This window comes from Balaenoptera physalus, assembly GCF_965194825.1.
Source record: "Balaenoptera physalus genome assembly, chromosome: 17".
Lineage (NCBI taxonomy): Eukaryota > Metazoa > Chordata > Mammalia > Artiodactyla > Balaenopteridae > Balaenoptera > Balaenoptera physalus.
In genome coordinates this window covers 66777980-66795867 of record NC_138895.1, presented here as the reverse complement: position 1 = coordinate 66795867, position 17888 = coordinate 66777980, and the positions used below count along the sequence as shown (strand labels likewise).

Here is a 17888-nt window from a genome sequence, read left to right as displayed (position 1 = left end):
TTTCTTATTTGTAAATATGGCTCAAATTCCTTCACAGTCTGAAGGCTGAATGGTTTCCTCTGGTAAGTGTTTGATTAAACTAACAGAAGTGGATTTTTTGTTACATCTTTCACTTGGATGATCCTGCAAGATCTAGCCCTGACCTGGGTGAGGGGCTGGTGCCAAGAATAAACATCATTTATTTGATCTTCTTCAAGCCAAGGCAGGTGAACGTGTGACCACCGCAACAATTCATCCTGAATTGAATACAAATTCTCCACTCGGGAGACATGAAAGGTCATGCATCCATGAGCAGTTCACAAAGGGTTTAAGGTTTTATTGGACTATATCATCTATTGGTCTCTGCCTCGTGGGTTTGTAGTTTTTGAAGTAATGCAATAGGAAGCATTATGAGGACTTTGGGGTGGAAAGACCAGGTTCTAACCTAGCTCTAACATTTACAAGCTGGGTGACCTTGGGAAAAGGATTAACTGGGTCTCAGTTTCCTCATTTGCAAGGTAGGGAGAACACGACCCACCCCCCCTTCAAAAGGTATAAGAACAATAAAAGAGATAATGTGTGTGAAATGCATGGGAACACAATGCAGGTGTTCAATGAGTGAATTCCTTAGCCTTTCTATAGAAGCACCGATTCACTGGATCATTCAACAGATTTGCTTCCAGTGCTTACTAAATGCCAGGAATTGTGCTGAGTACTGGGAATATAGTAGTTAAGACAGACAAGGTCCGTACATTTATGGAGCTACTGGAGACAGATAAATAATAAATGTTAAGTACTATTATCTGATTCTGATAAATGTTATGTCTTGAAAAAATAAGACAGGGTAATATGAATAAAGAGTAACTGGAGGAAGACAGGGTATTTAAGAAAGGCTTCCCTGAAAAATTGACATTGAATCTGAGACTTGAATGACAACAAAGGAACCAGTCATTCAGCCTGAGGCCAATGGAGTTGCAAGCAAAACAGGGTTATAGATAATGTTCTAATCAAAAGGGCCCAGATCATGTACTTTGAGGGCCACAGAAGGTGTCTGGAATTTATTTTCATTGTCATGGGAAGCCAATAAGGTTTTAACAATCAGAGTCAAGTAATTCGATTTACTTGAGGGGCAGACCTAGGCACACTCATGATGTATCTGTGAAATGTAAAAATTCTGCCCTGACTAGAGTGGAAGATAGCTACTAGAGGATCAGGTAAAATGAAGTTATGATAGAGAATGTGACCCAGAAATGGGTTTAGACTTGATGTGATAAAATCAGAAAAGAGGATGTCATTAAAGGTTGCAGCATGAAGCCAAGTTTAAGTGATATTCATTAGACTGTAGCCAGTAGACTATTCTGGGGAAGGAACTTTATTCCTTTTCAAAGTAGAGGAAAAGAGGTAAGAAATAGAGGTATTCCTCCTGGAATCATTTCTTCCTTCAGGATTTTAGTATTTAGCTGCTGATATGAAGTGGACTCATGTACAGAAAGGGGCTAGCATGGTGCAAGGTCAGGCATACAGAAGACACTCAATACATTATTGTTTTTTTCTCTCTTTCCTCCTTTCCCCATTGTGTTGAAATGAACCAGAAGTTACTGGTACGGAATTGCTAAAGGATGAGTGACGGGTGGCCAAAGGGAGAATGTACAGAACAACCTCTTTCAGATGAAAATGCATTGCATGAGTTGACTCAACTTTTGATGGGTCCTGTATTTCATGTTCTATTCTAGAGTTGCAATGCCAAGGAAAGGTCTTCTAAGCCAGAGGTTTACAGATTTCATTTTTTAGGTAAAAGAACCTTCAAAATAAAAATAACTCCAAATTAAAAAATGGTGGATCAAGTGAGAATTCTAATGATACTACTGCTGTTGTTCTCTAGGCCGTAAGGGGGGGGAGAGGAATATGAAATAATATAGAAACTTATCAGCAAAGGTGTAATTAATTGTTCTCTTTTTTACGTTCATCTTGATTGAGACAAAACTGAAAAGTAAGGTTATAGTTTGGGGCCTCTGGTAACATCTGTTCCCTCTTTGGTCTCTGGGGACAAATACGCTATTACTGCATGAGGAGGAGAAGGTAATTGGAAGGGAAGAAGGGAAATGGACTAGAGTAAAAATAAAATTTTCAAGCAAGCTGGAGATGATGCAAAAGTCTTTTGACCAAAACACTTAAAACTCAATTCCATTTACAACTGAAGTCAAGGTGGAACCTTCCCTGGCCTACATCTCAGCAATCCCCTCCTGCAACTTAACTGCCTGACCCACCCCCAGCAGCCTGGGTCAGCTACGAGGAGGTTGTGAGTATGAAGAGCTCTGGGAATTGGGGCTAGATCACAGACTTCTCCATCTCATCCAGAAAAGGAGCTGGGTGGATCTTATCACTCTCCCTAAGGACACATTTTCTCTGGAGTTCTTCCAGAGCTTCTAGAGAAGGAAATTTTAATACAGGCATGGCAGTCTCCCCTCATCATGGGGGAAGGGTTCCCGTTAAACCAGGCAAAGAGCTCTCCTCTGGGTCTGGAAAGGTCGAGAAGTGTTAAGAGGGGAATATGGAATTCAGTCTCTTCACTCTGGGGCCTGACCTGTACACACACTGGTGGCCTACCCTTAAAATTTTCCAAGCCTCATTAAAAGGTAAAATAAAAGCGAGAAATGGGACAAGCCTCTTAGATAGCCTCATCCAGCAGAGGGCAGACAGCAGAAGCAGAAGAACTACAAATCTGAAGCCTGTGGAAGGAAAACCACATTCACAGAAAGATAGACAAAAGAAAAGGCAGAGGATTTTGTAGCAGATGAAGGAACAAGATAAAACCCCAGAAAAACAATTAAATGAAGTGGAGATAGGCAACCTTCCAGAAAAAGAATTCAGAATAATGAGAGTGAAGATGATCCAGGACCTCGGAAAACGAATGGAGGCAAAGATCGAGAAGATGCAAGAAATGCTTAACAAAGACCTAGAAGAATTAAAGAACAAACAAACAGAGATGAACAATACAATAACTGAAATGAAAAATACACTAGAAGGAATCAATAGCAGAATAACTGAAGCAGAAGAACGGATAAGTGACCTGGGAGACAGAATGGTGGAATTCACTGCTGCAGAACAGGATGAAGAAAAAAGAATGAAAAGAAATGAAGACAGCCTAAGAGACCTCTGGGACAACATTAAACACACCAACATTCGCATTACAAGGGTCCCAGAAGGAGGAGAGAGAAAGGACCCGAGAAAATATTTAAAGAGATTATAGTCAAAAACTTCCCTTACATGGGAAAAGAAAAGAGCCACCCAAGTCCAGGAAGCACAGAGAGTACCAGGCAGGATAAACCCAAGGAGAAACACGCCTAGACACATAGTAATCAAATTGACAAAAATTCAAGACAAAGAAAAATTATTGAAAGCAACAAGGGAAAAATGACAAATAACATACAAGGGAACTCCCATAAGGTTAAAAGCTGATTTCTCAGCAGAAACTCTACAAGCCAGAAGGAGTAGCACAATATATTTAAAGTGATGAAAGGGAAAAGCCTACAACCAATATTACTCTACCCGGCAAGGATCTCATTCAGATTCAACAGAAAAATCAAAAGCTTTACAGACAAGCAAAAGCTAAGAGAATTCAGTACCACCAAACCAGCTCTACAACAAATGTTAAAGGAACTTCTCTAAGTGGGAAACACAAGAGAAGAAAAGGACCCACAAAAACAAACCCATAACAATTAGAAAATGGTAATAGGAACATACATATCGATAACTTCCTTAAACGTGAATGGATTAAATGCCCCAACCAAAAGACACAGGCTAGCTGAATGGATACAAAAACAAGACCCATATATATATGCTGTCTACAAGAGACAACTTCACACCTAGGGACACATACAGACTGAAAGTGAGAGGATGGAAAAAGATATTCCATGCAAATGGAAATCAAAAGAAAGCTAGAGTAGCAATACTCATATCAGATAAAATAGACTTTAAAATAAAGAATGTTGCAAGAGACAAGGAAAGACACTACACAATGATCAAGGGATCAATCCAAGAAGAAGATACAACAATTATAAATATATATGCACCCAACATAGGAGCACCTCAATACATAAGGCAACTGCTAACAGTTATAAAAGAGGAAATCAACAGTCACATGATAATAGTGGGGGACTTTAACACCTCACTTACACCAATGGACAGATTATCCAGACACAAAATTAATAAGGAAACACAAGCTTTAAATGACAAAATAGACCAGATAGATTTAAATGATATTTATAGGACATTCCATGCAAAAACAGCAGATTACACTTTCTTCTCAAGTGCACATGGAACATTCTCCAGGATAGATCACATCTTAGGTCACAAATCAAGCCTTGGTAAATTTAAGAAAATTGAAATCATATCAAGCATCTTTTCTGACCACAACGCTATGAGATTAGAAATCAATTACAGGGAAAGAAACGTAAAAAACACAAACACATGGAGGCTAAACAATACGTTACTAAATAACCAAGAGATCACTGAAGAAATCAAAGAGGAAATAAAAAAATACCTAGAGACAAATGACAACGAAAACACGATGATCCAAAACCTATGGGATGCAGCAAAAGCAGTTCTAAGAGCGAAGTTTATAGCAATACAAGCCTACCTTAAGAAACAAGAAAAATCCCAAATAAACAATCTAACCTTATACCTAAAGGAACTAGAGAAAGAACAAAGAAAACCCAAAGTTAGTAGAAGGAAAGAAATCATAAAGATTAGAGCAGAAATAAATGAAATAGAAACAAAGAAAACAATAGCAAAGATCAATAAAGCTAAAAGCTGGTTCTTTGCGAAGAAAAACAAAATTGATAAACCTTTAGCCAGACTCATCAAGAAAAAGAGGGAGAGGACTCAAATCAATAAAGTTAGAAATGAAAAAGAAGTTACAACAGACACCACAGAAATACAAAGCATCATAAGGGACTACTACAAGCAACCTAAGCCAATAAAATGGACAACCTGGGAGGAATGGACAAATTCTTAGAAAGGTATAACCTTCCAAGGCTGAACCAGGAAGAAATAGAAAATATGAACAGACCAATCACAAGTAATGAAATTGAAACTGTGATTAAAAATCTTCCAACAAACAAAAGTCCAGGAACAGATGGCTTCACAGGTGAATTCAGTCAAATATTTAAGAAGAGCTAACACCTATCCTTCTCAAACTCTTCCAAAAAATTGCAGAGGAAGGAACACTCCCAAGCTCATTCTATGAGGCCACCATCACCCTGATACCAAAACCAGACAAAGATACTACAAAAAAAGAAAATTAGAGACCAATATCACTGATGAATAGAGATGCAAAAATCCTCAACAAAATACTAGCAAAGAGAATCCAACAACACATTAAAAGGATCATGCACCATGATCAAGTGGGATTTATCCCAGGGATGCAAGGATTCTTCAATATACGCAAATCAATCAATGTGATACACCATATTAACAAACTGAAGAATAAAAACCATATGATCATCTCAATAGACGCTGATAAAGCTTTTGACAAAATTCAACACCCATTTATGATAAAAACTCTCCAGAAAGTGGGCATAGAGGGAAGCTACCTCAACAGAATAAAGGCCATATACAACAAACCCACAGCAAACGTCATTCTCAATGGTGAAAAACTGAAAGCATTTCCTCTAAGATCAGGAACAAGACAAGGATGTCTACTCTCACCACTATTATTCAGCACAGTTTTGGACGTCCTAGCCATGGCAATCAGAGAAGAAAAAGAAATAAAAGGAATACAAATTGGAAAAGAAGAAGTAAAACTGTCACTGTTTGCAGATGACATACTACACATAGAAAATCCTAAAATCCTACACATAGAAAATCATAATCTTTAGGATTAGCTACTAGAGCTAATCAATGAATTTGGTAAAGTTGCAGGATACAAAATTAATGCACAGAAATCTCCTGCATTCCTATACGCTAACAATGAAAGATCAGAAAGAGAAATTAAGGAAACAATCCCATTCACCACTGCAACCAAAAGAATAAAATACCTAGGTATAAACCTACCTAAGGAGGTAAAAGACCTGTACTCTGAAAACTATAAGACACTGATGAAAGAAATCAAAGATGACACAAACGGAGAGATATACCATGTTCTTGGATTGGAAGAATTGATATTGTGAAAATGACTATACTACCCAAGGCAATCTACAGATTCAATGCAATCCCTATCAAATTACCAGTGGCATTTTTTACAGAACTAGGACAAAAATTCTTAAAATTTGTATAGAGACACAAAAGACCCCGAATACCCAAACAGTCTTGAGGGGAAAAACAGAGCTAGTGAATCAGACTCCCTGACTTCAGACTATACTACAAAGCTACAGTAATCAAGACAATATGGTACTGGCACAAAAACAGAAATATAGATCAATGGAACAGGATAGACAGCCCAGAGATAGACCCACGCACCTATGGTCAACTAATCTATGACAAAGGAGGCAAGGATACACAATGGAGAAAAGACAGTCTCTTCAATAAGTGGTGCTGGGAAAACTGGACAGCTACATATAAAGGAATGAAACTAGAACACTCCCTAACACCATACACAAAAATAACCTCAAAATGGATTAGAGACCTAAATGTAAGACCAGACATTATAAAACTCTTAGAGGAAAACACAGGAAGAACACTCTGACATAAATCACAGAAAGATCTTTTTTGATCCACCTCCTAGAGTAATGGAAATAAAAACAAAAATAAACAAATGGGACCTAAGGAAACTTAAAAGCTTTTGCAAAGCAAAGGAAACTACAAACAAGACGAAAACACAACCCTCAGAATGGGAGAAAATATTTGCAAACGAATCAACCAACAAAGGATTAATCTCCAAAATATATACACAGCTCATGCAACTCAATATTAAAAAACAAACAATCCAATCAAAAAATGGGCAGAAGATCTAAATAGACATTTCTCCAAAGAAGACATACAGATGGCCAAGAAGCACATGAAGAGCTGCTCAACATCACTAATTATTAGAGAAATGAAAATCAAAACCACAGTGAGGTACCACCTCACACCAGTTAGAATGGGCATTATCAGAAAATCTACAAACAATAAATGCTGGAGAGGGTGTGGAGAAAAGGGAACCCTCTTGCACTGTTGGTGGGAATGTAAATTGATACAGCCACTATGGAAAACAGTATGTTGTTTCCTTAAAAACTAAAAATAGAATTACCATATGACCCAGCAATCCCACTACGGGCATATACCCAGAGAAAACCATAATTCAAAAAGACACATACACCCCAATGTCCATTGCAGCACTATTTACAATAGCCAGGTCATGGAAGCAACCTAAATGTCCATTGACAGACGAATGGATAAAGAAGATGTGGTACATATATACAATGGAATATTACTCAGCCATAAAAGGGAACGAAATTGGGTCATTTGTACAGATGTGGATGGATCTACAGACTGTCATACAGAGTGAAGTAAGTCAGAAAGAGAAAAACAAATATCGTATATTAACGCATATATGTGGAACCTAGAAAAATGGTACAGATGAACCGGTTTGCAGGGCAGAAATGGAGACACAGATGTAGAGAACAAACGTAGGGACACCAAGGGGGGAAAGTGGGGGTGGGGGTGGGGTGGTGGTGGGATGAATTGGGCAATTGGGATTGACATGTATACACTGATGTGTATAAAATGGATGACTAATAAGAACCTGCTGTATAAAAAAGTAAATAAAATAAAATTAAAAAATTAAAAAAAAAAAGGGAGAAATGGTAAACATACAAAAACTAGTTACAAAACGATTTCTGCTTTGGCAAGGAAAGCAGAGAAATTAAGCAGCCACAGAAAGTAGAAAAATTCCACTGGATGGAAAGATCACAAAAGCCCAGATGTAAAGCTTTGTCTACATTGGAAAGTAGGAGAAAACGAGGGCTGAGACCTGAGACGTGAGCCTGGTCTTCTGTGTAGAGACTGCCGTGGAAGGCAAAGTGGGACACTTTTCACTGTCCTGGGTCAGCTCTTGCCAGTCAGAGGTGCTAAAAGGAGGCTTCTGACCAGATGGGCAATTTCTACCACCCAGACCAAGCAGGTCGATCACTGCCCAGGTCACCAGATCCTTCCCCAGGACAGGCTCTTGTACTATCACCCTCACTGTGCACCCCCTTCCCCCCAACTGAGATCCACACAACCAGACACGCTGCCCTGAATTTCAAGAGCAGCAGTGATGTGACAGGTTGGTGGTAACAAGCCTCCAGGATTGGGTTATAGCAGCGGTCCCTGACCTTTTTGGCACCAGGGACCGGTTTCGTGGAAGACAATTTTTCCCTGGACCAGGGCGGGGGTGGTAACACGGGGAGCGATGGGGAGCGATGGGGGGCGGCAGATGAAGCTTCGCATACTCACCCGCCGCTCACCTCCTGCTGTGCAGCCCGGTTCCTAAGAGGCCACGGACCAGCACCGGTCTGCGGCCCGGGAGTTGGGGACCCCTGGGTTATACAAAGGGCTTTTTATATAAGTTATTCTATAACAAATACATATGGTAAATATAGGAAATTATTCAGTGTTTTCTATAACAAAGTAATGGATTTAAATGAACATACACAAGTAAATTACATGGAATTCCGAGCATGGTATTCCTGTCATCTTCATTTAACCAATAGTACAATTCAAAAATATCTCAATACAGTCATTCTAATACAGAATTTGATCAAAAGCAGGTTTTTAGAACAGGACTATATTTTAAGATTTCATTTCAGTGATAAATGTTGTGTTAGATAATTTAAACAGATTTTTTTTCCCCAGCTGGATTTCCCAGCATTTTTAGTATGCTAATGTGCTTTTTGTAGATTTCTAAGAAGGGAATAAACTGTGCAGCAGTTGAAAACTGTTTTGATCACAGAACCTCAGGACAGTATATTCTGCTGGACCAGAGAGCTATATAATACAATTTTGGAAACGCTGTTCTACTGAATTCTATACTGCCCTACAACATATGAAAACCATTGTACACCCCACTGAGAAACTAAGAGTATAAACCGTATGAAGTGTTAGCTTCTGAAATTGACAAAAGTGTATCAGGTTACCCATCTATCAGGGTATGTACATTCAGAAGTTAATTAAGAAATCAACTGACAATGTCTAGAACAGTTATGCATGTTAATCAATAAAGATGGACTAAAATCAATGAAATACACCTGGCTAAGCAAAACAAGGTCTTTAGCTGCAATGTACATCCATTGCTTTCCCCAAAGGAAGTAGGCTTCAAGCCCCATGCAAGTGAGTGCACGCTCAGAACCAAAGCACGCTGCCAGAAATAATTTATACTGAGGTACTTTACTGTGGGAATAAAATATAAAACTCTTCCCACAGCCAAGAGTTCCATTAGAAAATGAAAAATTCAGCCTCAGCGCAGATACAAATGCTCCTGGCCAACTTTCCTCCTCTGGGTTTGTTTGGTGCTGTGCCCACTGCAATACTGAGGATGTAGGAAGGGCCTCTAATACAGATGGACTTAGCCAACAAGGCTTCTGTAACTTACCCAGAACACAAGACACAGGAAGCCTGTGCCTCCCTGTATGAAGGAGGTGTTCAAATCAGGGGGCAGAGTCAACCCTGAATCCTACCAGCATCGGTTACCCGGACTGGCCGTAATCTCTGCTCTGTGCTCCCTTGAGCTGGTCTCGGCTGCCCACCTCTCTTTTCTAGTAGGTAAACCATTGCCAGAGGGTAAGTGCTGGAAACCAGAGCTGTGGAGATCCAAACCATGCCATTGCTTCACTGGTTTACTGCTCTAGGAAAAGGACTGAGGGGAGAGGATGAAAGTATTGAAGAAATAAAGGGGGGGAATAATCTGTGGCTTTCAAGTCTTCTGCATCCTCCCATGGTCCCAGATAATCAAGAGATAAATACCCTCTGTGAAATATTTTACAGATGACAGAACAAAACTGTGCTAGATAAAGGTGTTTTGAAGCAGAAAACCAGTGCTCTCAATATCCTCTTATACCATATTTCTTTACAAATAAAAACAATGTGTATATATATACTTATATGTATACATATATATATATGTATACATACACAGAAGAAATCTGGAAGAATATAAATCAAAATGTTAACAGTGATACACTTTAATGTATGTCAATTATACTTCAAAAGAGCTGCTTAAAAATGTAAAGAGTGGTTATCTCTAAGCTAGGAAAGATTATAGGCAGTTATTTTTTTTTCTGCCTGTGTGTATTTTCCAAATTTTCTGACTTTAATATTCATTTATAATAATATTCATAATATTATTCATTACTTTAATAATAATATTCATTACTTTAATACTAAAAATGTGTAAAAATTATTTTCAAAAATCTTACACAATTCACTCAGTTTCTTGATGTTTGTGTAGTTCTTTGTACTTTATCAAGTGTTTCGACATATTTAATCCATAAAACAGCAGAATGAAATATGATTATCATTTCAGAGAGGAGGAAACAGGCTCTGAGATGTTACAGAACTTGTTCAAAGAGCTAGTAAGTAGTAAAAACCAATAAAAGAATCCAGATCTCCTCTTCCAAACTCCACAACTTTTGTTCTCTTTTTCTCACTATTTACTGTTTCTTGTGTCTTGGCTGCTTAAACACCACAAGTATGTACTTTGAACAAAAGCAGTAGAGTTACTGTATAAGATTTAAGCAAAAAGAAACTTTTTTTCAAATTCAGTATTGGTTCAGGAGAGAAATGTAAACTACCGAGGGAGGTTTGGAGACCAAGAAGGCAATAGTCCGAGCGATAGAAAAACTTATCCTTTTAGTTGCTACCTCATACGCTCTTGGCTTCATTTCACCCCCATTCAGAAAGGGAAAAGGAAATGACAAAAATGGGACCAAAACACGCAGGGAGAGAAAGTACAGATGGCACCAAACAATGAAATAAAGCGAGAAGCATTTAGACACTGCTGTACTGGAGGTACCTTCATTCCTGCTGCGGCTGCTGGGCCACTGGGATCCACGGCCTGGATGTGGCATGGCTTACTGCCTCGCACCACGAAGCCCCAGCCTACTGCGTCACCAACAATCTAGAGAGGAAAACCACGATTAGCCATCAGCAGACGGTCCCTGGCAGTGTGCCCGCCCTTCCAAGACAGAGAAAAGCCAGGACTAGAGGCATGCCAGGAGACACCTCTCCTCCACTTCACCTCTACCCTGTCAGGGGAACGGGACTCTTCTATCACAAACACAGGCTTATATCTCTGTGCGGAAGACATGGTCGAGAAACACCTGTTCGGCAGAAAGAAGCTTCTTCTGTGAGGTCACTACTCAATAAATAACTGGCAGATGGCCTCTTTCTTAGGCTGCTATGCAGTTGAATATCAGACTCAAATGGAAAGTCTGAAGATCTTAAAAATACGGTTGAAATTTCCCTCCAGATCCAATTTCTCTTCCCCTGCATCCAAGGATACTTTCCTGATGATCTTGCTACGTCACTGAACTTTTTAAAAAATTTTTTATTGGAGTATAGTTGCTTTACAATCATTGAACTTTAAAGTAACCATTTAAATTACTAATGGGGGGAACCATGAAGAGTCTTGGCTCTCCTGAAACACAATTTTCTGTACCAAGAAAAGACAGTGAAAAAGTACATAAAGTTCACAATTTACAAGTCGACTCTGGTCCAAAAGTTGTTTGAAACTGGAGGGCGACTTTCCTTATAGAATCATAATTAGAATTGCCAGTTACATTCTCTGGGCAGCTCCCAGACATGTCTCTAATACATACCCCAACTGAAATAGAGATGACAGCCATTCACAGTCAATTACTAGCAATGCTGGCACTGATATTTAAAACCTAAAAGAAATACAGCTAAAAAATACAATCCAAAGTCTCTTGAATGCTGGAGACTGAGGAAAAGCAGGGAAGCAAATGAAATTTTTGTGACCATTCTCAAAAAGACTTTTAGGGCAGGTTTTAGTGTCGATGAACTCTTATTAGTTTTTGCTTGTCTGAGAAGTTCTTTATTAGGTACTTCATTGGCTTTAGGGTTTGCTGCTATTAGTTCATTATACCTAATTGCACTTCCAAATGTCCAGTTTACCTTTTCCCTGATACAGACATATTACCAGTGCTTTTTTCAAATTGACTGGCTAGCACTGGACCCATCCTGTTTTAATTCCTTAGGGCTCAGAACGTGAAGTAGTCCTCGACAAATGTTCGTAGCACAAATGAGCGTGGAAAGCTTTTTCCCCACCCTGAGGTATTAAAACAAAAATTAGAAGACTAAAGGAAAGATGAGAAGTATTTTAAAGAAGATGTCAATGTAGATGTGAGGAGACAAAGAGACAGAGGCAAGTCAACAGGAAGTGGGTGAGGTGATGTCAAGCAGACAACGTGGATTCTGTTTGAAGAAGACCAGTGGGGGACTTCCCTAGTGGTCCAGCGGTTAAGACGCCGTACTTCCACTGCAGGAGGCATGGGTCCGATCCCTGGTCAGGGAAGTTCCACATGCCTCAGGGTGAGGCCAAAAAAAAAAAGAAAAGAATACCAGTGGGACCCTAGGAGTAGAAGGAAGGCTGAAGGACCTCCAAGAAAGGGCAGGCGGTCAGGAGGTGCTCACAGGTAGGCAGTGTGCCCAAATCAGGTGCTTGTATAACTCAAGGCACAACATTGTCAAAAGCATCATTCCTTATGGTAGAACAATCTATGCCATAGTTTTCTCTATCTTAAGACTTCCCTCATGTCTTAAATAATTTTTAGAATTAACTATAATGCAGAAGGGATTACTGGCATTATTTGTTCTACCATCTGCCTTTGAATCTGTCATTATATTAGAGTAAGTACATAATGGAAATCTTTTTTTTAAGGACACATCAAAAGGAATTTTAAATGCTGTATTAATAATAAATTATGCCAAGTCCTAATGCATTTTAGTGCCTAAAGGTCAAGAAAGTCTACTATTATAATCATGCTCAAAACAAAAGGGAAATTGGGAGAAGCTTTTCAATTCCGTCCCTAAGCTACATGTGGACACCCTGCCATGTTGACACGGCCCAGACACACGAGCAGAACGGGAGAAAAACCAAATGATGAGCCTACCGTGAATGTCTTCCTCGCATACGGAGCCCCAGGAGTCAGGAGTTCCTCAGAAGTGACGGGTCTTTTTAACACTGTAAGACAGACACAGTGTCAAGGTACAGACCCTTCTGAGCCCTCTGTCCTTTCATTCAGCAGATATTTACTGAATGCCTCATGTGTGACATCAGTGACCAAAAGTGGCAAAGATCCCTGCCTCCCAGTTTATATTCTAGCTGCACAGAGGCAGAAAATATTAGCGAACATAAATAACCCTAAACCTAACTTACAGAGCTACAGAAAGCAGAGACGGGAGCAGGGGAAGGGGAAGCAAGAGTGCCAGGGGTGGGGTAAGGAGCGGCTTGACATTTTTCTATAAAGGAAAAGACCACATTTTCTAGTTCCTGAATTTCTTTCTCTTAGACCTTGATGTGCATTCAACATGTCAAAATTAAGAGAAATCCTTAAAGATATTAAAAAAAAAAAAAAGAGAGAAATCCTGACTCTGGCCATCTGATAACCGTTTCCACCCCATACAAACCTCTCCCCCATCATACCATACACGTCCCATTCACCAAAGCCTCACGGATTTCCTTATTAATACCCTAGATTGCGCGTATGCACTGCCTTTTGCCTTGAATCATAACATAACACTGGGGAGCTTTTCTGCATAATTAACATGTGCTAGGCACTATGTTAGGCGCTTTAAATATATTCTATTATTTAATCATCACAAGAACTAAAGGGTTCATTTCATCCTTATCCCTATGCTATTAGGGAGGAAACAGAAGCTGAGAAAAGTTAAATAGCTTGCGTCCAAGGCCTCAGAGTCAATGGGAAGTAGAATTAAGATTTAAACTCAAGCGTTCGGTGCCACTGCCCGTTCTCAGAAGAAAGGGCGCAGAAGCTCCAAAAGGTCACTGTGTGTTGTGTTCCTAAGACACATGTCCCCATCAGATCACTGCTGTGGGCTACCAAGATGGCAAAGATTGCAGTCAATTCCTGACTTGCGACTGCCTAAACACCCACCAAAAATGAACTTCCCCCTCCATCCTGTGCTAAGAACTGGACAAGGGACTGCCATGGCCACCCAGAGCAGCCAGTGGGTTGGGGGACAGGGACCATCCTATCCCAGTTATAGAGACATCATGAACTTGAGTCCACAAAGAACCTGAAAGGACCAGGGCTAGGAGCCTAACCTGGCGAAGTGCCAGTCTCCAAATCCCTTTGCTGGTGGCCTTCAGAGGTCACATGCCAGTCCTGGAACAAGTGTGCAGCAGAAAATAAAAGGCAGCCTGGGGGTGAGGCCTGGAGGATCCACCAGGCAGCTGGGCCCTAAGAAGCACCTTCTCAGTCAAAGGCAACGAAGTGCTTCTTGTTGAGATGACACGTGGCTGGGACTATTACTTTTGCTTTCAGAAAGCTCATAAAAGAGAACATGAATTTATGCTCCCTCCAAGGAGGGAGAAGGTTGAATATCAAGAACAGAAGCTCTCAGCAAATGGTCAGGAAGCAAGAGAAGGGGTCCATGGCTGAGGATTCTGACCTTTTTATTCCCTGTCACTCAACTGCCTCCAGGCTCCTACCCACAAAATCCCCTCTGGGGTTTATGAACGTGGATGTAGGAATCATACTGTACTTGTGATATCTGACAATATCGACCATTTATTTTCATTATACTTTTTCTCTATTTTTATTGAGATATAATTGACATATACCATTATATTAGTTTCAGGTTACAACATAACGGTGCATTTGTTATGAAATGATCAACTAGTCCAGTTAACATCGTCACCTCACATAGCTACAAAGTTGTTTTTCTTAAAAATGAGAGCTTTTAAGATCTACTCTCTTACCAACTTTCAAGTATACAACACAGTATTATTAACCATAGTCACCATGCTGTACATTACATCCCCCAGGACTTACCTATAAACTGGAAATTTGTACCTTTTGACCCCTTTCACCCATTTGTCCCACCCAACCACCAATCCCCCCCCACCGACCACCCCCCCCCCCGCCAATCACCAATTTGTTCTCTGAATATATGAGTTTTTTGTTAGATTCCACATATAAGTGAGATCATATGACATTTGTCATTCTTTGCCTGACTTATTTCACTTAGCACAATGCCCTCGAGGTTCATTCATTTTGTTGCAAATGACAGGATTTCCTTCATTTTTATGGCTGAATAATACTCCATTGTGTATGTGTGTATATGTATGTGTCTCTGTGTGTGTGTGTATGTGTGTGTGTGTGTGTGTATATTTATATACATACAAAAAAATACCACATTTCCTCTATCCATTCATCCATTGATGGGCACTTAGGTTGTTTCTATGTCTTGGCTATTATAAATAATGCTGCAATAAACATGGGGGTACAGAGAGCTTTTCAAATTAGTGTTTTCATTTCCTTTCGATAAATACTCAGAAGTGAAATTGCTGGATCATATGGTAGTTCTACTTTTAATTCTTTTTTAAGGAACCTCCATACTGTTTCCCATAGTGGCTGCACCAATTTACATTCCCGCCAACGGTGCAAGAGGGTTCCCTTTTCTCCACACCCTCTCCAGCATTTGTTATATGTGTTCTTTTTGATGACAGCCATTCTGACAGGTATGAGGTGATATCTCATTGTGGTTTTGAATCACACTATATTGCAATGTTTGGCAACAATACTGATCATTTAATACACTTTCTCTCTTATGTTAAAAAATGTAGAAACTTTGAAACCTAGGGAATTATTTCTAGCTTTCTCTTTTCATATCCTTGGGAACTTATTTACTCACCACAATGATACTGATTATGTTACTTTCTGTCGCACTTTCTTTATCTGAATTAGGGCATTTATATACAGTGTTAAAAAATATATCCTGATGGATATCTAATGATTGATTTTAAATGCCTTACTGTGAAGCCTGCTTACCTGCTTGAGAGAAAAAAATTCACAGATGAGCTCCCTGCATCTTGGGAACCCTCTTAGGAGTAAAAGAGAAGCTTGTCAGAATACAGGTAAGAGGTAGGACTTATGAACCACAATGAAGTCCTGACAGCTTTGGTCCTTAGAGACCCAAAAAAGGCAACCTGACCTTTCTTTTCTGCCTGCGTATCAGTAATATTTTCCCTTTGAGTCAAGGGGGTAAGGACAAAGAGGAAACAATGGAAACCTACCTCAGGGAAGATGAATGTGTAATTTAAGCAATTAACACTTTGTTCATCTTCTACTCTGGTAAGCAATCAAAAACATGTAAAATGGCTTTAGCACAACTGACCCTTTCCTGATATTGAACTCTTCTGATTCTAACTTGGAGGTATCAGATTTCTATCAGGGCTTCAAACATGCTATTTCTAAAAATACAGTTCTTCTCATTCTACCTTATCAGCAGTGCTCTATTAATTGAAAAACCTGGTAATATATGGGTGCTGGAAGATTTTCCAGCCAGAGACAGTGTGGAAGCAAGTTTCTTCATTCACATGGAGGTTACAACTTTATTCTTAGAGCTAACCCTCCAGAAGAAAGCCAAAAAAGAAGAAAAAAAAGAAAAAAAAGTTAGATTAAGAAAAATACCTAGACAACAGCATTAGATGACTGTTTTCTCTTAAAGCCCTTTAACAACATCTATTTGTCCTTATTCTCATGAGTGCATTATTTTTTTCCTCAAAGAGATGATGTGCTCACTGAGGGATGGGGTCATGACCTCTCATCTTTGTATCCCCAACATCTGGTAATAAGGAAACGGCATGAACAAAGGAACAAAGTGTCTTCCCTGAAGGTGCTACACTGAACTGAGGGTGGACAGGGCACTAAACAAAAGGAGTGGAAGGTGTTTTCAAGGCCATGGTTATCATGATGGACCACGCAAGCTAATCCTGGAAAGGAGGTGGGTAAGGACAGTGAGAAGGTGGTGGTATCGATGGGTTACAGGTTCCTGTGGGCTTGAAGAACTGATTAGATCTAAGTACAAGTTCATTAACAATCTTTGTGCCTAGGTTTTTTTTCTGGAATGTAAAAGCCACGGAGGTTGATGAGTAGAGTTTGAAACCACAAGGCACCAAGAGTCCACTGCAGGGATGGCTAGGTTTGCAGAGATCCAAGCTTCTTCCTTAGGGGTGCAGAGACCCAACAGATCTTTGCATCAGTTGCAATCTGGGGCAGCACTATCTCCCCCGCTGTTTGCTGTTCCAACCTTCCTTCAGGACTGAGTGTTTCCTCCCAGTGCTGGGGCTGCTAACAGCACACAGCCCTCAGACAGCCAACGTTCTCAACTGTCCTTGGAACTCCCTCTCCAAAGAGAGCCGCCTTTCCCCAGGTCACGCCCTCCTCCCAGGGGCAGCCAACATCCAATGACTGACCAAGGTGAGGCTATAAAAGCCTGGCCACCTCACCCCAAGTTGGGACGACTCTCAAAGACCATCCCAACTCCAGAGGTCCACCTGGGGCGAGTCACAGCCTTCACGGAGACTGCAATGCAGCCCAATTCTCCCTCGGCCCAAACCCACGTCCTTCCCTTCCATCCAAAGGGTGCCGCCCCCCATTGTGCTCTTGTAATATATTACCCATATATTACAAGAGCACAGTGTAACAAGATGCTCCCACGCTAGTCTCCCTCTGCCTGAGAATCCGCTTCCCGGGGAAGCCCCGCCTGCACCCAGGCCCAAGTCCCCCACAGTCACGGTCAGAAACGGGGCCGCTTCTCAGCCACTCACCAGACTTGGGGTTGCAGAGCACGGGGGGGCTGCTGCTGGGGGGGGGGCTGCCGCTGAAGTAGCCGCTGCCGCAGCTGCTCATGCTGCTCCTCCGCACGGCAGACACGATCTTGACCTCCTTGCTGGGGCTGACTGT

The 17888-nt window shown here is 40.5% G+C and overlaps 1 protein-coding gene across 8 annotated transcripts in view; it reads right to left on the bottom strand.

The window, feature by feature from the left end:
- Positions 1 to 17888, bottom strand: part of DEPTOR (DEP domain containing MTOR interacting protein) — a 196179-nt gene that overhangs the window by 78156 nt on the left and 100135 nt on the right. For 4 of the 8 annotated variants that reach the window (XR_014255492.1, XR_014255493.1, XR_014255494.1 and 1 more), the window contains exons 6-9: positions 17753 to 17884; positions 13068 to 13138; positions 10949 to 11053; positions 8395 to 8477 (exon numbers count right to left, since the gene is read on the bottom strand). Coding sequence is in view for 4 of the 8 variants with exons in the window: in XM_082433208.1 (XP_082289334.1) it covers positions 8395 to 8477; positions 10949 to 11053; positions 13068 to 13138; positions 17753 to 17884 (391 nt within the window). In the remaining 4 variants the exon portion in view is untranslated. The remainder of the gene's footprint in view (positions 1 to 8394; positions 8478 to 10948; positions 11054 to 13067; positions 13139 to 17752; positions 17885 to 17888) is intronic. The other 4 variants (XR_014255491.1, XM_082433209.1, XM_082433211.1 and 1 more) reach the window with 1 other exon arrangement.